This window comes from Phragmites australis, chromosome 19 (genome assembly GCF_958298935.1).
Source record: "Phragmites australis chromosome 19, lpPhrAust1.1, whole genome shotgun sequence".
NCBI lineage: Eukaryota > Viridiplantae > Streptophyta > Magnoliopsida > Poales > Poaceae > Phragmites > Phragmites australis.
Genome location: NC_084939.1, coordinates 2,579,671 through 2,601,300, shown reverse-complemented (window position 1 = coordinate 2,601,300; position 21,630 = coordinate 2,579,671). Strand labels below are relative to the sequence as shown.

Sequence of the window (21,630 nt, the reverse complement as noted above, 5' to 3'; positions counted from 1 at the left end):
ACTTGACCTCCCCTCACGAGTTTTTTCCCTAGCTTTTCGCCGAGAAATCAACCCCCAGAGCCCCTTGCTGACGAGAGCCAAAGCTCTAAGACGCTGCTCGCCGTCGTTAGCTTCAACTGCGTGCCGCCACCGACTATACATAGCCTAGTAGAGTTTGCAAAGTGCCAGAGTCCGAGTTCCACCGTTCGCCGGAGTAGCAGGAGACCAATGACGTGATTTCGGCCATTTTTCGACGAGTCGCCGCCGCCACCGTGATCTTCGCTCGGGAGAAGAAGAAGCAAGGTGAGTCGTCCGAGCTTTAGTCGATGGTCGAGATTAGAAGGCCCCGTACCCCTTCGCCAGCCAATCCGAGTGCGCCATGTGGCATCCATAATCATAGTCATCCATGCTTGCCACATCACCTAGCCACGTCAATGCTTTTGCTTGTGTGTCATGCCATCTTAGCAAATGATGCCTAATCAGCGTTTTGTTTTAATTGTGTGCTGACATCACAAAGCTTAAATATTACACAATAAATAGTTTTCCAGTGAAAAAATAATACTAAAATTAATAGTTATTATGTAATTAATTTCTAAAAATGTTTAATAATGTTATATAGTTTTATCTAATTCTATTTAATAGTTTTAAATATTTTTATAATTCAAATAAGTACTAGAAAATTCCAGAAGAATTCCAGAAAATCATAGATGATTTTGGAAAAATCCTAGAAAATTCCTAACAACATAATTTTGTCTGTAGATAATCTTTTTAGTCCTGTTCTAATCTTTAGAAAATCATAACTTGTAAACCGTAGCTTCGTTCTGATCCGTTCTTTCGCTGAATTGTCTAGAATAATGTAATCTTGTGATAATAATATTTGTTGTGTGATGTTTGGTTCTTTTTGATCTTGGTGTTTATGTTTTATTGTTCTTACGCGTATATTGTGAGTAGACGCCAATGTTCAGGAGGAGCTAGAAGGTCTGCAGGATTAGGATTTTGAAGACCCAACTGAGTTCAGTGAAGGCAAGTTGTGTTCTTGATCATTTTTATCTTAGTTTTACAAATGTTTTGTTTTATAAATATGCATGCTAATAAATTATTGCAAATACCAAGTGTTAGGTTTTACCCTAATTTTTCCCTTATCATCCTTGTCGTCATAGCATGATTTTGGGTTATAAATGGGTAGATGATGCTTAGCTTTGCTTTGGATGGTAATCATGATCATTGTTCAACGAACTGGATAATGGTCCTATACAACAATGATAAAATATGATGAAATAATTTTTGTAGCAACATGGTATAGAGATTTGAACATGTGGTATGATGAGATGTATGGTCGGAAAAGTGGTAGCCTTGCTCAAATCTAAGTACCGGTTCGTAGGGTGATCTTTCTGTATTTATAGTACAAACACAAGCCTAGAATGAGATAGGCATAGCTAATTACTTTGCTTACTCCCAGCATAGTATAGATCAGGCAGAAGAGCAGTGAATGGACGATGTCTTGGGATCCGAAAGGCGCAAGAAGGGGCTTCTGTTGTTGAGGTGGAATCATGCGATAGTGAAATCTTAGCGGGTACACATGTGCTGAGAGGGGGCTTTGTAGTGGATTCCTAGCGCACACCACGATAGTGTATAAGAGTTATTTGTCAGCCAATTGATGCTTGGAAAAATGGGATGAAATGTCTTGTGGATAAAGTACAACCTTTGCAGAGTTAAAACTAAATATTTAGCCATACTCACGGTCATGAGCAGGACTGAAAATCTACCATGATTATAACTTGATGTTTTGATTAGTCAGGTCAGCTGTGATTGTGGAAATCATGGTTGAGGATGGTCAACCATAGTGGTAGGAACTATAATTAAGGGTTCAACCCTAGTGAAAATGGAACTTCGGTTTAGGTGTTGGTTAGTTGATTAAGTCAAGATGGATAGAATCTTGAGGTAATTTGTTATTCACTTAATTATTATTATTTTTCAAATATTTTTACTTATGCTAATTTATGCAAGAGAGCCATATTATCCTTATTCTTGTCAAGCCTTGATATGCATACTATTTCCTTCATAACTTGCTGAGTACGACAAGTGATCACTCTTGCTATCACCAAACACTAAGTTGGAGAGGATATCGAGGAGTACACTGAATGTTGATCATTCTAAGATTCTTTCTACATCGATGATGCAGGTGGAAAAGTCGTAAAAGATTAGAGTTTTCATAGTTCGTTTAGCTCCGCTACAGTTTATTTGGTTCTTCAACCTTTAAAGATCACTTTTTGTAAGATGGTTAATTCAATTAAGTATAGATATTGTAATGATTATCATCATTGAAGTCACTATGTGTTGGAATTTATTCCTAGGCTCAGCACATAGATGAGATTGGTTTGTTTCTTGAACCGGTCTCGACGGTATAGATGAAACTAGAACTTAAATGATGATGATACCAAATACAAAATTTAAAAATAAATATTGGTCCTAGAACTCAATTTATCCTGATGCACATATGGTCAAAATAAGACTATTACTATAATATTTCTAGAATTTATCCTGATGCACATATGGTAAAATAAGACAATTATTTTGATGCACAATATAACAAACCTAGGTTTTATTTTTACAGATAGTTCATATGATAAACTGCCTGAATAGTAGGCTACGGGCCTGTGTTGTTATGGACCACCTATGAAAATTATTTTTCACAGGTGGTTCCTTATGTGAACTGTATGTGGAAATAGTTCTATTTCTATATGTGGTTTACACAAGGAACCGCTTACGGAAATGTCGCATTTCTACAGGTGGATTCTTATGTTAACCTCCTGTGATAATGGATATAAGGAACCACCAGGCGGTCCACAACCTCACAAGGTCGCAACCTACTACTCTGCCTTTGGAAATTTGTTTCCACATACAGTTCCTTATGTGAACTGTCTATGATAATATCTCCATAAACAGTAGCTGTTCACGGGGGAAGCTTCATTCAGACAGAGCTCGTTGTCCGAACAGAGCAGTTCGGAGGCAGCAATGAGATTTGAAAACAGAGGGGGAGAAGGTCTTGTTTTTGAATTTTTTAGATGAGGCATCTAAGGTAATGATATCTCATCCCTAGCTAGCATCTTTTTAAAGTCTAGATTTAGATTTAAGGTTTAATTAGGGTTTGGATGTGATCTAGAGATGCTCATGATTCTAGCCACTTAGATCCTCAAATTAGCTAAAATTTGTGGCCAATGTTGATTAAATTGTGTAGATTCACATGATTATAGCATTATATTACAAAAATGTAGCTTCAATTGATGTTTTATATCCTCTAGGAGGTTTTACCATGAATGGAGATTTTTGGATAGATGTAGACCTAGATCTAGATGTAGATGGAGAGAGAGAGTAATGAATTTATATTGTTTTGAGCCAATTTTTCTCATTGTAGATTCAATTACGTAGACACATTACAATCATAACAAGCACAATTTTTCCCATTTTTTTAAAAAATCTTTTTTATTATGATTTTCTTATTAATTAATTTATGTATATAATTTTGTGGTTGATGTTAAAGATGGAAAGAGTATGGATGTACGATGCGCCAAGACATTGAGAAATATATATCAATGGACTCTTTGCTTTTATTGAAGCCGCCGAGAAGGTCGCTTTGACTAAGAAGACAAAGAAAATATATTGTCCATGTTTTGACTACAAGAACAAAAAATTATAAGACAAATCAAACATAATCAAATCACACTTTATCTTAAGAGGTTTTTATCGAGGATTACACATGTTGTTCCAAACACGACGAACAACGTAATGCGAACCAAACGATGATATCGCTGTTGATCAAGTGGATGGTGATGATGAGGGTGTCAAAGGTGACATTATGTTATGATGGATGATGATGCTGATTTCGATCTGGAGGAAATGTTGTGCCACGCAGAACCGCATGTTTTAAGGGATAGGAGGGGTTTACATAATTTTGAGGCGTTACAGAAGGCATTGAATGGATTTTTGTATGAGGAATCGAAGGGCTGTGATAAGGAGTTCACGGTGTTGCATTCGGTACTTGAACTTCTAAGGTTGAAGCCTAGCAATGGATGGTCCGACAAGAGTTTTTCGGATCTGTTGAGTCTCTTGGCAAACATGCTTTCAAAGTCTAACTCCTTGCCCACCACCACTTATCAGGTGAAGAAGCTTATCTGCCTATTGTCATTGGATGTGCAAAAAATACACGCATATCTGAACCATTGTATCATCTACTGTAAAGAGTACGAAGTCTTGGATGATTGTGAGGATAAAGATGCTTCCGCCAACACGAAGAAGAAGAGTAATGTTGGTCATAATGAAGAAGACACTTCTTCCAACGGTCCATACACACTTTCCGGCAATAACACATTTCTAATGCTTGTATCTCACTATTTACGACGAAGAGTCTTATTGAACTAACGAATACGTTGTGTTTTTATTTGAAGTGCCACAAGCAAGGTTTAGATACCGTTCTTTGTGGATACTATGTTTGCCAGTTTCTTAGGGTAAACCTAAGGTACACAACGAACCTGAGGATGTAAGTCATCATTGCGCTTACATATTATTATTTGGTTCCGTTTTCGTTATTAGTAGTGAAAACTTTTTTAGTTGTGTTTTTATTTCAGGCATAGATGATTGAATGTACTCACACCTCTCTTAAAGATGAAGATATCTAAAACGTCCAACATGATATGTGCCGATTTATCATGCACGAAGTCATCCACAAAAGTGACATATTCTTCGATCTCGGAGGTGAATTGTCTAGCCATCCAAGGCTTTGTGAGTGCGAGAGGAAATGCTCTTAGTAATGTTGGCTTGTGATGTAAATTATGATAATATGTATACTTGTGAATATTATTGTACTTGTGTTGAATCAAATACTGTTAAAATTTATCTTGAAAATATGTTAAAATCTGGAAAGAATAAAATATATGCTTATTATTTTTTGAATAAAATAGTTTTTCAAAGACGATTTTTTAAGTGAACCACTTGTGAAAATCTATCTATCTATAGGCGGACGCTAAAGTGAACCGTCTGTAAAAATCTATTTTCATAGTCGGTTCTTGTAAGGAACTGTCTGTGAAAAACTATTTTCACAGATGATCTATTTCATGTATGTGAAAATTATTCATTTTCACAGGCATTCGATCAGAAATAGTTACATTAAATATCTATAAAAATTAGTTACGAACCGTCTCTGTAAATAGTTTCCATATAGTTGCATGGGCTTCACTGTATCAGCAATGCAGACCAGCCCGCCTCAATAGTTTCAGAACCCAGAAAATTTCTGCTGCAGCTGCAGACTGCAGAACGTGAGTGGTATGATGGATTGGTTTGGATAAATCCTACTGATTATGACAAAGGGTTCGGAGCCAACTTCGCATGATATAAAAGGAACCGATGCGTGATTTTCTCGTCATGATCATGACAAGGAGTGAGGCAGGTCAAGTATGAGAAGTCACAGGTTCCTGCTCCTGAAGTTCGAACTCAAGTCAATTTCGCATTTCTTTTCTTGTAACGAACTCCTTTTCGTTCGCAGAAATAGCGCTGACCATCTGGCTATAAAAGAGCGTTGGAAGCTGTGTATCCATCCTGAAATCTGCCAGCAAAATCGCTTGAAAAATACCAAATTTGTTGGTTCAATTAGGCTAGCCAACAGAGACAATTAAGATGGTGGTGGAAACAGAAGAGCGCATCCTATTCTATTAGGAAAACTTAATAAGGTCACTGGAAAGTTCCTAGATCCCTGCAAAGCCGACACTCCCTCGGTTGCGAACCTTATTTGAACATCTTGGAATCAGGGACGGTGAAAGCAAAAGAAGAGTTATAATATATATATATATATATATATATATATATATATATACTACTTAAAAAATACGTAATGGTTCTCCCATCAGGAGGCAGAACATCTTGCCACCTCTCCCCGAGCTCTGAAAGTGGGCCCTCTTTCCCGTCCGCGACTCCGCATTCTGCCTCCTCCGCGTACCTATGCTCTCGTCTCGGCACGTCCTGCCCTCCCCAAAACACGCTCCTCCGCACAATCAACGTCCGGATCGGTCTCCTTCACCATGCTTCTCGTCCAGATCAAGCGGATCCACCCCTAGCCACGCACCACACGCTTCTCCTCGGCCACTCGGTTCATCTACCGCTCGGTGGCCATCTGCATCTAGTGGATCCACATCGATCGTCGCCGTCGCCGTTCGCGCCTATCGGATCTGCCTCGGCCACCATCACTGACCGCTTCTCCCGTGGCCGCCATCGCTGCTCCGCTGCTCGCCTCTCCGTTCGCTATCTCATCTGCCCGCCCCTCGGTCGACGATGGCTTCTTCGGCTAAATATGCGCTGCTCTTCCGCGCCGCCGTTGCAACATACTACAATCACCATAGCATGTAATCAAAACAACTGACGTCCCAGCCTCCTTCCCCACAGCGCTCAAGTCTTGCACTGTCGTCGGCACATTCGCCGATCGCTTCACCGCCAACGCCCGGATTCGTATCATCGGCCCTCGGGACAGGCTCGCATTCCAACGGTGGAGGCGTCAGATCAACCTCATTGGTGAGCGTGCGGAAGGTGTTCAACAAAATGCCCAAGAGGGACGTGGTGTCCTGGAACACTTTGGTGCTAGGGTGCGTGGAGGACGGGAGGCACCAGGAAGTTGTGGGCTTGGTCAGGAAGATGTGGAGGGATGGGTTTAGGCCTGACTCGTTTACCTTATCGAGTGTGCTACCAAGCTTTGTGGAGTTTGTTGATGTCAGGAGAGGCATGGAAGCGCATGGAATTGCTATCAGGAATGGGTTTGATAGTGATGTTTTTATTGGCAATAGCCTAGTTGATATGTATGCTAGGACAAATTACTCGGTCAATGGTATGAAGAAGGAGCCAGCTTGCAATTGGGTTGAAGTGAAGAACGAATTGCATGTGTTTATAGCTCATGATAGGTCGCATCCTTGGTATGACAGGATTATTGGTGCACTGAATGTTTTCTCAGAGCAGATGGCACTCCATGGATATGTACCCAATATAGAGGATGTTTTTCAGGATAGTGAAGAAGAGCAAAAGAGATGTGGTATGTGGTCACAATGAGAAACTTGCGATAGTGTTTGGTATTATAAGGACACCTGCTGGAACAACAATTCATGTGATGAAGAATCTCCGAATTTGTGTTGACTGCCACACAATAACTTAATTTATTTCAAAGATGGCTTAAAGGGAGATTGTTGTGCATGATGCAAATCGTTTCCACCATTTTAAGGATGTAAATTGTCCCTGTGAGGACTTTTGGTGATTGAATAGCAATTTGAGATTATCTTATGTTCATGAAATGAGTTCCTACTGTATGTGCTCTGTATTGGGTGTGAGCAATTGATGAAAAGGAGCCTTGAAAATTTTGTGATCTTCAGAAGTTTTTGCTCTCTCTTTTACATGTATTAAGATCTTAGCTAATGTATTGGGACTCCAAGATGACTAGATGGGATTATTCACATTCCTTTTCACAAGTGCTAAATGATATTATGCTTGCTGATTCACCATAAAAATTGTTCACTTCTCTGGGTTGCAGAGTTGGCTTACCATTTTGAGTCACTGCCTTTTGGCATTCTCGACAGCTGGTTGCATTTGGTGATTAAAAATATTAGTTCTGCTTCTGTACGGTGTTCTTTATGATGTGACATGTAAGATTTTATGGAGGCATGTTACTGTCATCTGTTGTTAAGTTAATATTTTAGATTTAGAAGAAATATTATTGAGAGTTATTGCATGGTTCTACAAAATATTTGTGCATCAATTTGTTTGATGGCATTGCATAGTCATGTTTGAATAGTACACCTTCGTAGTTTAATATAAAGCTTATGTTACAAAAATCATAAATTTTTATTGTGCTACTTACGTAAATTGTTTTTGCTTTCTAGGTCATGTTTTATCCAGTCAATAATATTATCTTATGTAAATTTTAGTCTCCCAATCTACTTGGTTGTTGCGCCTTATTTTTACGAAGGTTATTTGTTCGCTGCAGGTATGAATTCCAAATGCAGTATGGTTCAATTGCATGGTTAGTGGATGCATTGCTCGGCTACGCTCAGAGGGTGAAAGACAAGCGTGCGATTGCCTCTATTGATATAAGCAATAACTTTTGCATATTCTTGATATCGTTGTATGCAATTTTTGTTTCCATTGCAATACACGGACACTCAACAATATATATATATACACACACAGATGCATCTTATCACTGTGATTAAGTAGCATAGATTGCCATCAACTCCGAAAGAACAATAAGAAAAGAGAAAACAAATCTATGTCTATGTAAGGTTTTATTTCTCGAACCCGCAGGAGGGCTACACGTTATTGTATTAAAAAGAAAATGACTCAATTTATAAGAGAAACCGATCTAAAAATCTTAATAAGCACTGCATTACAACTCACGGAGCCCAACTCACATGAAAGACAAAGAAAGAAAGAAGGAAACCCCATGCCCCCTAAACAATTGGATGACAAAGGTTCAGTGAAGCAGCATACAATCTGACAAACATACAACAAATAGAAGACCGACATAGAGACACCATCGGCACACCTGATCAACCAAACGACACTCACACCAAGCAACGCTACCTCGCAAGCAACTATGCCCAGTTAGCACCTCGACCAGAACAACCCGACAACTCAACAGGCGGAGCCCTGCTCCCACGCTTGACTACCCAACTCGGTCGGTGGCTCCCACGCCAAACCACAAGCTCAACAGACGGGTTCTTGGGACGTCAGAACATAGCCTCTGACGCGAAGCGTCGAAAAGTGATGGGAAGTTCAACCGAACAGGAGAACGAATAGATCAGACAAAAGGGCAAACAACAACGGAGGATGGTGCACACTGTAAGGAGTGCCATCAGTTGTAACAACAAAAAACAGAGGGATTCTCTGAAACGACGCCTTCGGAAAGGAAACAGCAATGAAACCATCGTTGCTCGTTTGGGAAGCGGAACATGGTTTTCACCCAAAGAGATCATAGGGCGAAGCTTCGTCACGGCAGGAAGGTAATGATGCTCGCAAGCATCAACGTTGTCGGCAATGGCATGGAGCTTGCCGGGGCTTTCGTCCATAATTTTCCTACCACGGCACCTGCAAGAGAACAACCAATAGCACACATCACCAAACCACGAGGCCCAAGCGACACATCCACCATCAAGAAACGACTGGGCATGATCGCTAGGGTTGCACCAACACCATCGTCAACAATGGTCGGCCACCGCATGGCGCATTAGGGGCCACTAACGGCCTGTCCGGGGACGTTAGGCAGCAACATCTGGGACCGCCAGGCAGCAACAACCCGACCGCAGGCAGAGCTAGCTAAGATGGCGACCAACCGGACAGTAGACCCCACACCCGTAACCCATCGGCAGCAACCAAAGAGCCGTGCATGAACCCACATGCCTCCATCCCTCTGTCGGAGCTGAAGAGCAAACATGCCTCAAGAGGCGAGCATTCGCGCAGATCCAACTAGGGAATGATAGATCCGACAATCTATAGTGCGGATCCGACTGGAGCAAGCAACCACGTAGGCGGATCCGGTTGGAGCAAGCACAACGCACGACAGGGTCGGAGGAGGGAAGGGAAAGGGAGGGGGTAAGAGGAGGAAACAGAGGGAGGTGGGGGTGGGGTGGCTGCCACCACCATCGCCGGCGGGCCATGGTAGCAGCGGCCTTACCGGATCCGGGTAGGGGGACTAGAGGCGGCGATGGGATCCCCTGAGTCGCCTCATGAGCGAGACGACTCGGGGTCAGGTCTCCTATCTAATCATCAACGTTTGAGAAATTTTTGAATCAAATGTTCGAAATTGTTGAGTGCATATGAAATGGTGAATTAATGAGGGATATTTGGATAAAAAAGGAAAAAAGAAAAAGAAAAAAAAAGGAACAAAACTGTTTGTGGGCCGACCGACTCGGCTTCTCCCCGCACCGGAAGCCTCTAGACTAGATTGGAGCCAGGAGCAGCGTCGGATCGAGCCAACGGTGGATTGCAAGCCGACTGCGCGCACGTGACGTAGTTGTAGGCGATCCGCGGCCGCCCCCTTCTCCTCCAGCCGCCGTCGTCCTCCCCTGCCCCTCCGCCGTCCCTCTAGGAGACTAGGGCAACGCCCCCCGCGGCCGTACTGCCGCCGGGGATACCTAGGTAACACCCTCCCTCCCCACGCTCGACCCGATCCGATCTGATATCTCCGGCCGGAGGAGTCGTAGCGCGGTAAAGCTCGTTTAGGGTTAGGGTTTTCTTGCGTTCGTTCTTGTGCGAATATTTCTCTTTTACAGGTCGAGGGTTAGTGATGGATGCTTCGTGCCTCGGGGCGCGTTCTCGTTTAACCATGTAGTGCGGTTTTATCTAGTTTTATTTTTTAAAATATTTGTTTGATCAGAAATAAAATAAAACATAATGTCTGTTGTTGTAGAACTGGCTTGTGTTGGTGCATGCTGAATTGTTATGTTGTTGCCGTTATGCTTGAGGCTTCCTGATTGGCCAATTGGTAACAATGTGTAGTAGGTTTGGCGTAGGAGGGTCAATGTGGGGTCAGTAAATGCTGTCCTTCATGTTTGATGCCAATATTTGTGATATCGCAGGATGAGTATATGCTCAGAGCATGTTTTTTATGCGCTTATATATACTAGTTCTTCGTCTTTTACCCGTCTTAAGCAATGCACTCTGGAAGCAATGACTGCACAATATGTTTGTAGTATGACTTCTAGCGTGCCGTGTTGCATTAGTGATATGTCGTTTTTCATTGTTATGTGGGTGGTTGCAGCTTTTCTATTCCTGGATGTAATAATAAATTCCTGCGTTTCAGGTGAGAACTACAAGCATGATGGTTCAGACCCTGCAAGGGGAAGTTTTACGCTATGCACCCAGCAGCTTTTCCATTCAGCAACAGTATTCACAGACAGAACTTGATATGCTTCAGCTAAACAATATTGATCAGCCTACCTCTCTAGTTCGCCGTCTTATCACTCAAAGAATGTAAGTTTGGAAACCACCGTTTTGACTTGCAAATCGCTAGATGCTGTTAACATGGATACTTGTTGTGTACTAACACATAATGTCACCATGGGTATGTTCGAGTCATTTTTACAGCTATTTTGCCACTTCTAGTGTTCAAAAGATTTGATTTTTCATGTTAGTTAATCTATTGCTGTTCATATATGTCTATGTCAGCATGCATTGTTCCGTGGTTCTATGAACGTCAATACAATGAGTTCATTTCTTCACATCTAAAGTAGGTTGGCCATACGCATGAATATGAAATTTGGTACTCCACATCAAAATCATCCAGATGGGCTGGTCATTTTTTTAATGCAGGCAGAACTGCTAATTTGGGCATTATGAGCTATCAATTGCCAGCGTAATTTTGCATACAAATATCTGATAGTAACAACAAAGACTACATTTGCATGTATTGTTCAGTGTTCCCCTAGGTGGCCGCTTAGCCCGCCTAGGCGCAGCTTACGTGCTAGGAGACACCATCTTGCCTAGCTGGTCTGCTAGTTTATCCCGCATAGGCGGCCAGCTAGCCCCACCTAGGCCTGCTTTAGGCTGATTAGGTGCTATGTGGTGGTCTGCGACCCCACTATAATCTATTCGCCTAGGGGAACACTGCTATTGTTAGTTTCGTACAATATACTCGTCCACCGCTCTTTTTATATTCAATAATTACAAGGCTGGATTCTACTTTTTGTTCATATTTTGCTGATATCGCGTAGGTAATCTAATACCTCACTACTTGAGTATATTACGATTAACACTGTGTTCATGATGTGAGAAGTACGTGTTTGTATCTAACCTACACTAGAAGCATATCATGATGCGACATCTTGATATTCTTCATTGCATGATTGTTGTGGTAAAAGCTTCACATCATCTCAGCTTTCCATTGAAGTGATACTATAGATGTCCGGCTGAACCTTCATGAATTCCACACTTACTTTTGACTATAACCTGTTTCAGAATATGTGCACTGGTTGGGTTTGACACAATCCTTGTTCTTGTGCAATTGCAATTGTACTTGATTCCCAACACAGTTCAATATTTTTTTAGTTTAAGATTCCCGTTAGGACTACCAGACGGTGGTTGAAAAACGAGATGCTTGGTTCATTTTTTTTATCTATGTAAGTGTTTATCTCTCTTTTCCCACATAATTCAATAGTTTAAAATGTTCTTCAGGAATACAAGAGAATGGTTAATAAAGAGATAGTTGGTTCCTTTTTTTTGTTTTTTTTTTGTCTATATCTCTTTTCTCACACAGTATATTCTGATGTTTTTTTTTCTTCTATCCAGTGAAGTGTACCTGAAGGAGAGGGAGGAATTCTGTAACTTCAATCCAGATTATCTCCTGAAAATTTCAAGAAACATTGATGAAAAACTCTACAGAGATGCTCAAACAACGGTTTGTGTTCTTTCATGCTTCAATGCAACTAAAATATATGATAAACCACTTTATTTTTTATTTAAGTCTAGTTTTTTACTTTCCTATCGCATACTCTTAAGAACTCAGCTACACGTTCAACTGAAGTTAATTCATAATAAAAATTTGTTATTCTTGTACTCTGTTTTGCTTCTGTTGCTTCTTGCATGTTACTGTTGCTGCTGAATAATTCGATATGCTTATGGAAATTATTGTTCGAATTAAATTACTAAATGTCTTATCAGGCCAAAGTTACACTTCCATTATCTAAAAAAGAGATCTTATTAATTTTTTAATATCTTCCTAACATGTAGTCCTTTTTCTATCAGCTCCATTACATGGATCTCAACACTGTAGAAGTTAGAGTGAATGCTATGCTCAGTTCTATATCATTTGACAGCCACAGAGATTCTTGGTTACCTTCAGCAACTTCATCCACACAAAACTTAGAGCAGCTGACTAGGATACAGGTGCCAGATTCCACTATCTATCATGGTACAGTTGGTCCTGGTTTTACTAATGCACCCTCATGTGCAAGAGATGTATCTACACATACTGTGTTCACTTCTCAGAGTATGTTGGGCGATCTGTTCTCTACTTTTATATCACAATACACCTTCAAAATTATAATTCTTTATTGGTTTGATTTTGGCAGGATATGCACCAAATGATCACAATATGACTGCTGCTAATTTTGCTCTAGCTGGAAGGCCTAAAACCTGTACAAACACCTTAGTTGCTCCATGTGTCCCGGCATTTCCAAAATGTAATTCTGGCCTTGGTGGGATTGTCAGTTCTGGATTGCACAATGTCCACATAAAGGACCATTTTCCAGGTAATTATTTTCCTTTCCTGGCCTTACAAATTTGATTTGATCATAAAGGACCATTTGCGCATCCTATTGATTTGGTCATTGCATCATAAATTTATGAGTGAATATTGCCAGGTGATGCTCATCAAATTGATAGTCCACAACCGTCGATGTCTGGGAGTTCCAGTCCTTTCTCAGCAGCGTTTGATCCAGCCACAAGTTCCAGTACAGTGATCAGATCTTCGATGGACTCTATCTCTAAAACAAATGGACAAAAACTTTCTACAGGCTGCAATGTAAATTCTGGTGGTCAAGAACTATCATTTGAACTATACAGAGAATATGAGAAAGATATAGATTGTGCATGGAATCAGCCAGTTGAGCAATCGAATCAATCAATTGTCACAACTGAAAGCCATGAAATGTTGTACTTCAGTGACAACACTAAAAAGTGTCTATATCCGAAAGGAGAATGTGGAGTTGACAGATATATGGACATGAAAGAAAAACATTGTCACATTTCGGACTGCAAAGGTTTGTGCAGGGAGAAATACTCGAATTTAAACACACCCTTTTCCCACTACCAGTACTGCTTCATAACTGATTGTGGTATTTGTGACCCTGTGAGCGAGAGAGTGGAGAGATCTGAACAGACATCAAATAGCACAGTGTCAAAGCCAACCTCACCTATTTCAGATGAGTCTTCTGGCAAGCATCGTCCGGCAAAACGCCTTAAGGCTGATATTCCCAATCTTGTCCATGTCAATCAAGTAGAGAGTCCAAAGGAGCAAAAGCCCGTTGTCAATGAGACTCGTGTATCTGGAGAAACAGTACAATCAGAAAACACAGAATTACCTACAAAGTCATCATGTTGCAGTTCCTTGGGGGACAATAATGTTGACACCAATAAAATGCTTGAACCTGGCAGTGAAGATGTGCATAACATGGATACTGTTAGATCACCTGCACAAACAGGAGAAGAATTGCACTGTGCAAATGGTGATATTGAGATGAAATACTCTGAAACTGCTGCATTGGATCAGACACCAAGAGGGGTCAGTTTAAATTCAAGGAAAAAACGAGGGGCTTCCATACTTTACGCATTAACTGCTGAGGAGCTTAGAGATCACATGAGAAGTCTAAACCAGCATACTTGTCCGGTGAGTGAATACACTTGATTTCTTGTTTGATCCTGTAGCATCAGCATACTATGTCACCGAGATATTACATAGTTATATAATCATGTTCCACATGATCTTATCCATGCTTAAGAACATAGGTTTTATTTCATTCAGATTGGATTGTGTTGTTTATGATTGTATCTAATTATTTAGAGCCATAGTTTGTATCCCTGATCATGATTCGCTTTACATTTTTCAGAGCAAGGTGGCATCTGAAGAATTTCAATTAATTGAAGGCTTGCCTGATCAGAATACATGCAGTTTATGTGGGAAGGAGAGGCTTCTTTTTGAACCCCCTCCACGATTTTGCGGTCTCTGTTTCAAAATAATAAATTCCACAGGCTGCTATTACGTTGCAGTTGAAAATGGGACTGATAAAACTTCTATATGTAGCAAATGCCACCATCTTCGTAGTTCAAAAGCTAAATACGATAAGAGATTCAATTACGCAGAAACAGATGCTGAGGCTGAATGGGTAATGGTGCCTTCCATCTCTAGTTATTCTTATGTATATATTAATTACTCATCTTTTGTTTGCTTGTGTCATTCAGTGGGTACAGTGCGACAAGTGCAAAGCTTGGCAACATCAGATCTGTGCTCTTTTTAACAAAAAAATTGTAGACGAAGAGGCAGAATATACTTGCGCAAAATGTTTCTTGAAGGAAAAGGATTGTGGGGATACTTATTCGCTGGAGTCATCCACTGTTCTTGGAGCATGGGAGTTGCCAAGAACTAAACTAAGTGATCATGTTGAGCGAAGGCTTTCTGAGAGGCTTGAGCAGGACCGACAGCAGAGAGCAAGTGCCTCAGGAAAAGGTGTTGAAGAGGTATGTCGCACATTTCGGAAAAAAATAAGACTCATGCTTATCCGCTACTGTTGAGTGTACACCTAGTGTTTGACTTTTAGTCCTATTAACCCCTGTTTAAATGTTATTTCTGTTTTCCATAAACTTCTCTGTGCTGCCGGGTCTTTCTTATCCTTGTTGATCTGATACAGTGTTAGTCCTTTTACTGTAATCTTCATTGTTGAATTCAGTAATTCCGTACCAAAAATGTATATGCAACAATAACAACAACAGCCTTTGTCCCAAGCCAGTTGGGTAGGCTAGAGATGAAACCCACAAGATCCGACTAAAAAGTTGATGAGAAAACAATAATGATAATAAATGTACTAGTAATAGTAAAAAAATAAAAGTAATAACGGTACAAGGAGACTGATATATAAGTTATGGTTCTGTCACGTGGATTGCTAACTTCCACGCGCTTCTATCCGTGGATACTGGATAGTTCTTTGAGGATATTCCATTTCCTTCAAGTCTCCTTCCATGTTAGGTTTGGTCGACTCCTACCTCTTTTCACATTACCAGCGTGTCTCAGTATCCCGCCATGCACAGGTGACTCTGGAGGCCTCCGTTGGATATGTCCAAATCATCTCAACCGATGTTGGACAAGTTTTTCTTCAATTGGCGCTACCCCTACCCTATCACATATACCATTATTTCGGATCCGATTCTTTCTTCTATGGCAACAAATCTATCGCAACATACGCATCTCTGCTACACTTTAATTGTTGAACCAAAAATGTATCTGCACTTGAAATGAATTTTGGTTCTTGTTTCCTTATAGTCATACTCTGTTCTGTTTGGTTGGAAATCCTTGTCTTGGTGTGGCATTTGCAATGCACATTTAATTGGCTTTCATGATGCATCAATACTGTGTTACATAATTTTTAATAGGCTACTGTTCATTGCTTTTCATAATCTTTTCTTTTTGACTTTTGGTGAGTTGTTGTGTTTGCATTTCATTGGACACCAATATAGGATGGTCTGCATGCATAGTGTTCCCAGCATCAGTGAGTCTTTGCCCAACCAAATTGATGTGGCTATCCTGGTCATATTTCAATCCTATCCAAAACTTGGGAAGATTAAGATTTTGGAAAAGGTTGTGATTGCTGATACTTACTCACATCAGACTACCTATGCTGGTCTATGTTATTTGCTTTTGCCTCCAGGAGTTGTATTTTAAACTGATGTTCACTCTGGGGTAAGCTTATTTACTTTTGTCCTTTGTGTTCCAATTTTAGGTACCAGGAGTTGAAGGTCTTACAGTTAGAGTGGTTTCTTCAGCTGACAGAGTATTCCAAGCCCAAGCGCGTTTTCAAGAATTCTTTAAACAAGAAAAGTACCCTTGTGAATTTCCTTACAGATCAAAGGTTGTTGGATGATCGATTACTTTTGACCATGATCGATAACTATTGCTATCTAGTTGGTAATTATAGTTATCTTGTACTGATTTCTGTCTTATATGCAGGCTATTCTGTTATTTCAAAAGATTGATGGTGTAGATGTTTGTCTGTTTGCCATGTATGTACAAGAGTACGGTTCAGATTGCCCATCACCAAATCAAAGGCATGTTTATCTTGCATATATCGATTCTGTCAAGTACTTCAGACCTGAAATCAAATCTGCAAGTGGGGAAGCTCTCCGTACCTTTGTGTATCACGAAATTTTGGTATGAGAAGTGCGAATAATCATCAAACACTTATTGGTCTTCGCTTGCATAATGAACTTATGTTTCTAGAGTCTGATATTTCTTCCAATGCTTTTTTTTTAGATTGGTTATCTGGATTACTGCAAGAAACGAGGATTTGTAAGCTGTTCCATATGGGCTTGCCCATCTACCAAGCGTGATGATTATGTTTTATATTGTCACCCAACAGCACAAAAGATGCCCAAGTCTGACAAGCTTCGGAGCTGGTTTGTCTTCCTAACATGATATTATGCTTAAACCTAATTAATTATTTATGGGCTTTCATTTGTCTCTTATTAATAATTTTAGGTACCAGAACTTGATAAAGAAGGCTGTTAAGGAGGGTGTAGTTGTGGAGCGCAATACACTCTATGACTTTTTCCTTCAGCCTACCAATGAATGCAAGGCCAATATCTCAGCAGCATGCTTGCCATACTGTGAGAACGATTTCTGGCCTGGGGAAGCAGAGAAACTCCTTGAGAAGAAAGATGATAACACCTCACAGAAGAAAGAGACGCAAGTAGGAAGGCTCTTACGTGTTGCCAAACGTGATGACAGAAAAGGAAACCTTGAGGATATTTTGCTTGTGCACAGGGTTGGTTTATTTGTTTTGTGATTTTCTCCCCCTTACAGCATTTTATAGGCACCTAACATCTGATTTTTCATTGTTGCCAGCTTGGAGAAAGGATGCGCACCATGAAAGATGACTTTATTATGCTTTGTCTGCAGCAGTTTTGCAAGCACTGTCACCAACCTATTATATCTGGTAAAAGTTGGGTTTGCACCAGCTGTAAAAACTTCCATCTTTGTGACAAGTAAGCATTTTTTCTGATCACAATTATCATGTTTGACACTACTCAGATCATCTACAATGAGATCATGATTGTTTATGACCGAGCTGCAGAGTAAATTCCTGTTATTGTGAAAAAAATGTCTGACTTCACGCATGTATTCTCCACTTATGCCTTAGGCCCATGCACCCATCAACTTCCAACTTTTTTAAGCTCGTTGTTTGTCAATCAATGGCAAATGTGAATGTACTTGCTCCCTATTTTTGGTGCTTACTCAAATTGATAACATTGTTGATTCCCGTAGTTGTCATGCCGAGGAGCAAAATACCGCACAGAAGGACAGGCATCCAGCTACAACGAAACAGAAGCATGCATTTCAAAGGGTATGTATGCAAGCATTTTTCGGGCTCAAATTCATCAATGAAACAAGACAACCAGTTCTTTTTAATATATGCATGATATAATTTATATACTAACGGCAGTAGCTAACTGTCCAACAGATAGAGGTAGGACCTCTTCCGGAGACTGATGATGGAGACCCAACAATGGAAAGCAAGTATTTTGACAGCAGAATAGATTTCTTGAAGCACTGTCAAGACAATCAGTACCAGTTTGATACCCTCCGGCGAGCAAAACACTCTACAATGATGATTCTTTATCTTCTACATGATTCAATTTGTTCTGCTTGCCACCATGCCATGGATCAATGCTTGGCGTGGCGTTGCCTAGTGTGCCTAGGCTGCAAGTTTTGTGATCCATGCTATAAACAAAGTGGTCAAAGTTTGCATATTCATGAATTGAGACAGACTGACAATCACAAAACAGTGCAGAAGAACACTCTAGAGGTATCCCTCTTAAAATAGCAACCGAAGCTTCTGCATATCTTATGTTGTGTTCCCTGGTAAATAAAGTTCTCTTTTTGACTTGGATTTTGTTACGAGATTATTTTGGGCATAGGTAGCAGGTTTTGGCGGATGTTTCTTACTACAACTTTTCTCGATTGATTTTTTTCTTTCAAAAGATATTTTATGGGAAATTTGCTGTTACATATGTAAGTGCTGAAGGTGTTATCTTCATCCATTAGTGCCATTGATTCCTTCTGTTGACATTAATCATCTCGAATATCATAATCAGTGTTGAAAATAGTTCTGGGCTTTGAGATTCTTAAGTAGTGATTTCATCTTGAATAAACTTCTTCTGTCTCTTGTGAATGTTGTGCATGTTTTCAAAGCAGGACTACTTTGAAGGCTTGGTGCATGCATCGAGATGCTTCGATCCTCGTAATTGCTCTTCGCAGATTTGTGTAACGTTGAAGAAATTGTTCTTCCATGGTGTACGATGTGATATCCGAGCTCACAGTTGGGGAGGTTGCAAGAAGTGCGTGTTCATGTGGAAACTTCTGCTCAGCCACTCAAGAGATTGCAATCACGTGGACTGTTTGGTTCCCAGATGCAGGTAAAACCATGCTTCATCTGCCTTATTCTGCTCTTCTCTCGAAGCACATCTGCATTGTTTGATAAACTCCCTTTCACGAATTTTGCTCACCCACAAATGTTTGTAACCCTTGCAGGGATATAAAATTATACATGACTGAAAAAAAGAAGCTTGCTGAGCCTATGTTGTAGAAGGCCAGCGGATCAGAATTCAGCTTCTTGTATAGACAAGTGAGCTATTACTGGATTTTTTTTCCTTAACCAGTAAATTTTGTTGGTGAAAATGCAATAAATTGTGGTCGTGGTGACGAACTTCGAGGTAAATAAATGGTGACGTGGTGCTGCTGCCGGTGGTGGTGGTGGTGGTGGTGGGGAGGTGGCTGTGGCCGAGTTATTTGTTTTGCTGGTTTTCCTGTCATTGGCAGATGAAAGGCAGGCCTGTCAAGTGGCTGCCCTGAACTGGTGTTTCTCTAATTTACCCAATTCATTGAGGGAATTACCAACGGAAGCTTACATACATAGGCAATCTGACGTTTGTTTTAGTGTCCGTACATATCATGTACATATAGTTCCCTTTCAGTTCATAGATGGATCAACAGAATAGATGGTTTCATTTCTTCTATATCTTTCTTTTCTGTTCCAGATTGTACTGAACAAGTCCACATTTTTGTTCAGTGTTGCTGTGCAGTGGCGATATCCAAATAAAATCAAATGAATAATGAATGTGTATATTTGCCCACCTTTTCCCCGGCTTGTCCCGAGTTTCTTCATATTATTTCATAGTCGTGGAACCGCGTCTATTGAAGTAAATTAGATGAATAATCATCACTGGAGTCTTGGTTCGTTGGATTTGGACTCGTGGTTGCGATTTGCAAAGGATTGCAGCTCCTTCGCCTCTACGTGCAAAGCTGTGTGATGAATCTGCGTCCGGAAGCGGAGGAAGTTCATCGAGAAGCGAAGCTGTTCCAAAGGGTTGGCATGGGCTGGTTGCGACTTGCGAGGAGGGCTGGCCCTCGTGATCTTATAACTTCTACCACTTTAAGGTTTGTAACCGTATCATGTATTTATATCCTTCACTACATTTTTCCAAAACTCACCCTACCGCTCCCTTTTTCTTATAGCATTTGGTGCCTATATTGTGTCTCATGCAAGATAAAAGTATCACCTCTTGCTTCATTCTCTATTACACCAGCAGAAAATGTCGCATTTTTTAAATATAGGTAAGGTACAAAGGGATAGCAATGGGTTATTCCCCAACACGGATCCTAAACACCCCGCCCTCGCTCCATATGAAAATACCCTCATTCCCCGCCTCGGGGACCATTTTTCCTCATCCCCGCCCTCTTATGGGGTATGGGTAAACGTTAAGTCTCCATCTCTACTATAGAGTGAACCTGGATAGCGATTAAAATTCCAACATCACAATACAATCTGGTGTGGCTTAATCACACATCATAAGACCATCTTCAAGAGAGTCCCTTCGCGGATGAGAATTCTTTCGCGAAGGAATTTTTCAACGGTTTTTCTTCACGGTTTCCGTCATGAAAAGATTCTTAAAGACATTCACTCCAGGATGAGATTCTCTCTCTTTTCTCTTCACGAATTTTTTCAAAGGGAAGCTGTTGGAGATGAGAGAAAATAAAAGGAACAGGAATGGGGAGGAGAATCAGAAAAAAACGAAATAAAAAAATTATGGTTAAGGATGATCTAACAATACAAGAATATAAGATAGTGGACGAATGGACCAACGGGCTTTAGGGTTCCTTCATCCTTTTATATGACATACATGTTAACTTCGCCCCCGCTGTACTCGTTTGGTGAGGGCAAAGGGAGCCCTATACTGGTCCCCTAATGGTTGAACTCCCTGCCGAGGAACAGGGACGATGCCACATTGACATCCCTAAGTCCAGCCACCTCACTAAGAAGGTGTTGCTTGATCGAATCATCTCTTGGGCCCTGTCATGTGCATTTGCAATCTGTTTAGCTCTAGTGCACCTTGCTGGCCGCCCTACATGGATTTTGAGGGCGAATGATTTCGGACCTAAGAGGTAATCTTGTGTGAATGACAAGGCTGAAGAATGATTTTTCTTAGTCGAACTGTCGGTCCAATCCAAGCTTGATCACACCGATTAATATTATTGACGATATGCATTCTAAATTCCTAATTGTATACATTCTTTTAGATAAAGGAATAAAACATATCCCGGCCTCATTGCGTACATTTGAAGTTGAAAATTGACTTGGGCCTGTACTTGTCTTGTGCACCTGATTTTTTCTTTTGATCTGTAGACGACTGTAGTGCACCTTATTGGCCCACATGGGTTTTGTCAGCCCCAAGCATATTATAGAAGTTTTTATATTTATTTTTCAATATTTATAAAAATATATTATCATTTCAAAATATTGCATATCTAGACTATTGTTGTCTGTTGGATGGCCGATAATAACGTGATGTTCACATCGGACG

At 40.5% G+C, this 21,630-nt stretch overlaps 2 protein-coding genes across 3 annotated transcripts; both read left to right on the top strand.

The window, feature by feature from the left end:
* The first annotated feature begins 6,564 nt into the window (after positions 1-6,564).
* Positions 6,565-7,065, top strand: LOC133901028 (putative pentatricopeptide repeat-containing protein At3g23330). The gene has a single exon (XM_062342321.1). The coding sequence runs from the start codon at positions 6,565-6,567 to the stop codon at positions 7,063-7,065; it is 501 nt and encodes a 166-aa protein (XP_062198305.1).
* Positions 7,066-9,975: 2,910 nt separating this feature from the next.
* Positions 9,976-19,908, top strand: LOC133900104 (probable histone acetyltransferase HAC-like 3). Of its 2 annotated transcripts, none has more exons than XM_062341229.1 (17): positions 9,976-10,143; positions 10,808-10,977; positions 12,292-12,400; positions 12,748-12,991; positions 13,074-13,253; positions 13,365-14,389; positions 14,610-14,885; positions 14,962-15,237; positions 16,494-16,622; positions 16,721-16,921; positions 17,024-17,166; positions 17,249-17,534; positions 17,615-17,754; positions 18,035-18,113; positions 18,231-18,575; positions 18,965-19,185; positions 19,301-19,908. In XM_062341229.1, the coding sequence occupies exons 2-17, from the start codon at positions 10,823-10,825 to the stop codon at positions 19,353-19,355; spliced, it is 3,864 nt and encodes a 1,287-aa protein (XP_062197213.1). In that variant the 5' UTR covers positions 9,976-10,143; positions 10,808-10,822; the 3' UTR covers positions 19,356-19,908. The 2 variants fall into 2 exon arrangements, with proteins under 2 accessions (XP_062197213.1, XP_062197212.1); XM_062341228.1 differs by having other exon boundaries at positions 18,962-19,185.
* The last annotated feature ends 1,722 nt before the right edge of the window (positions 19,909-21,630 follow it).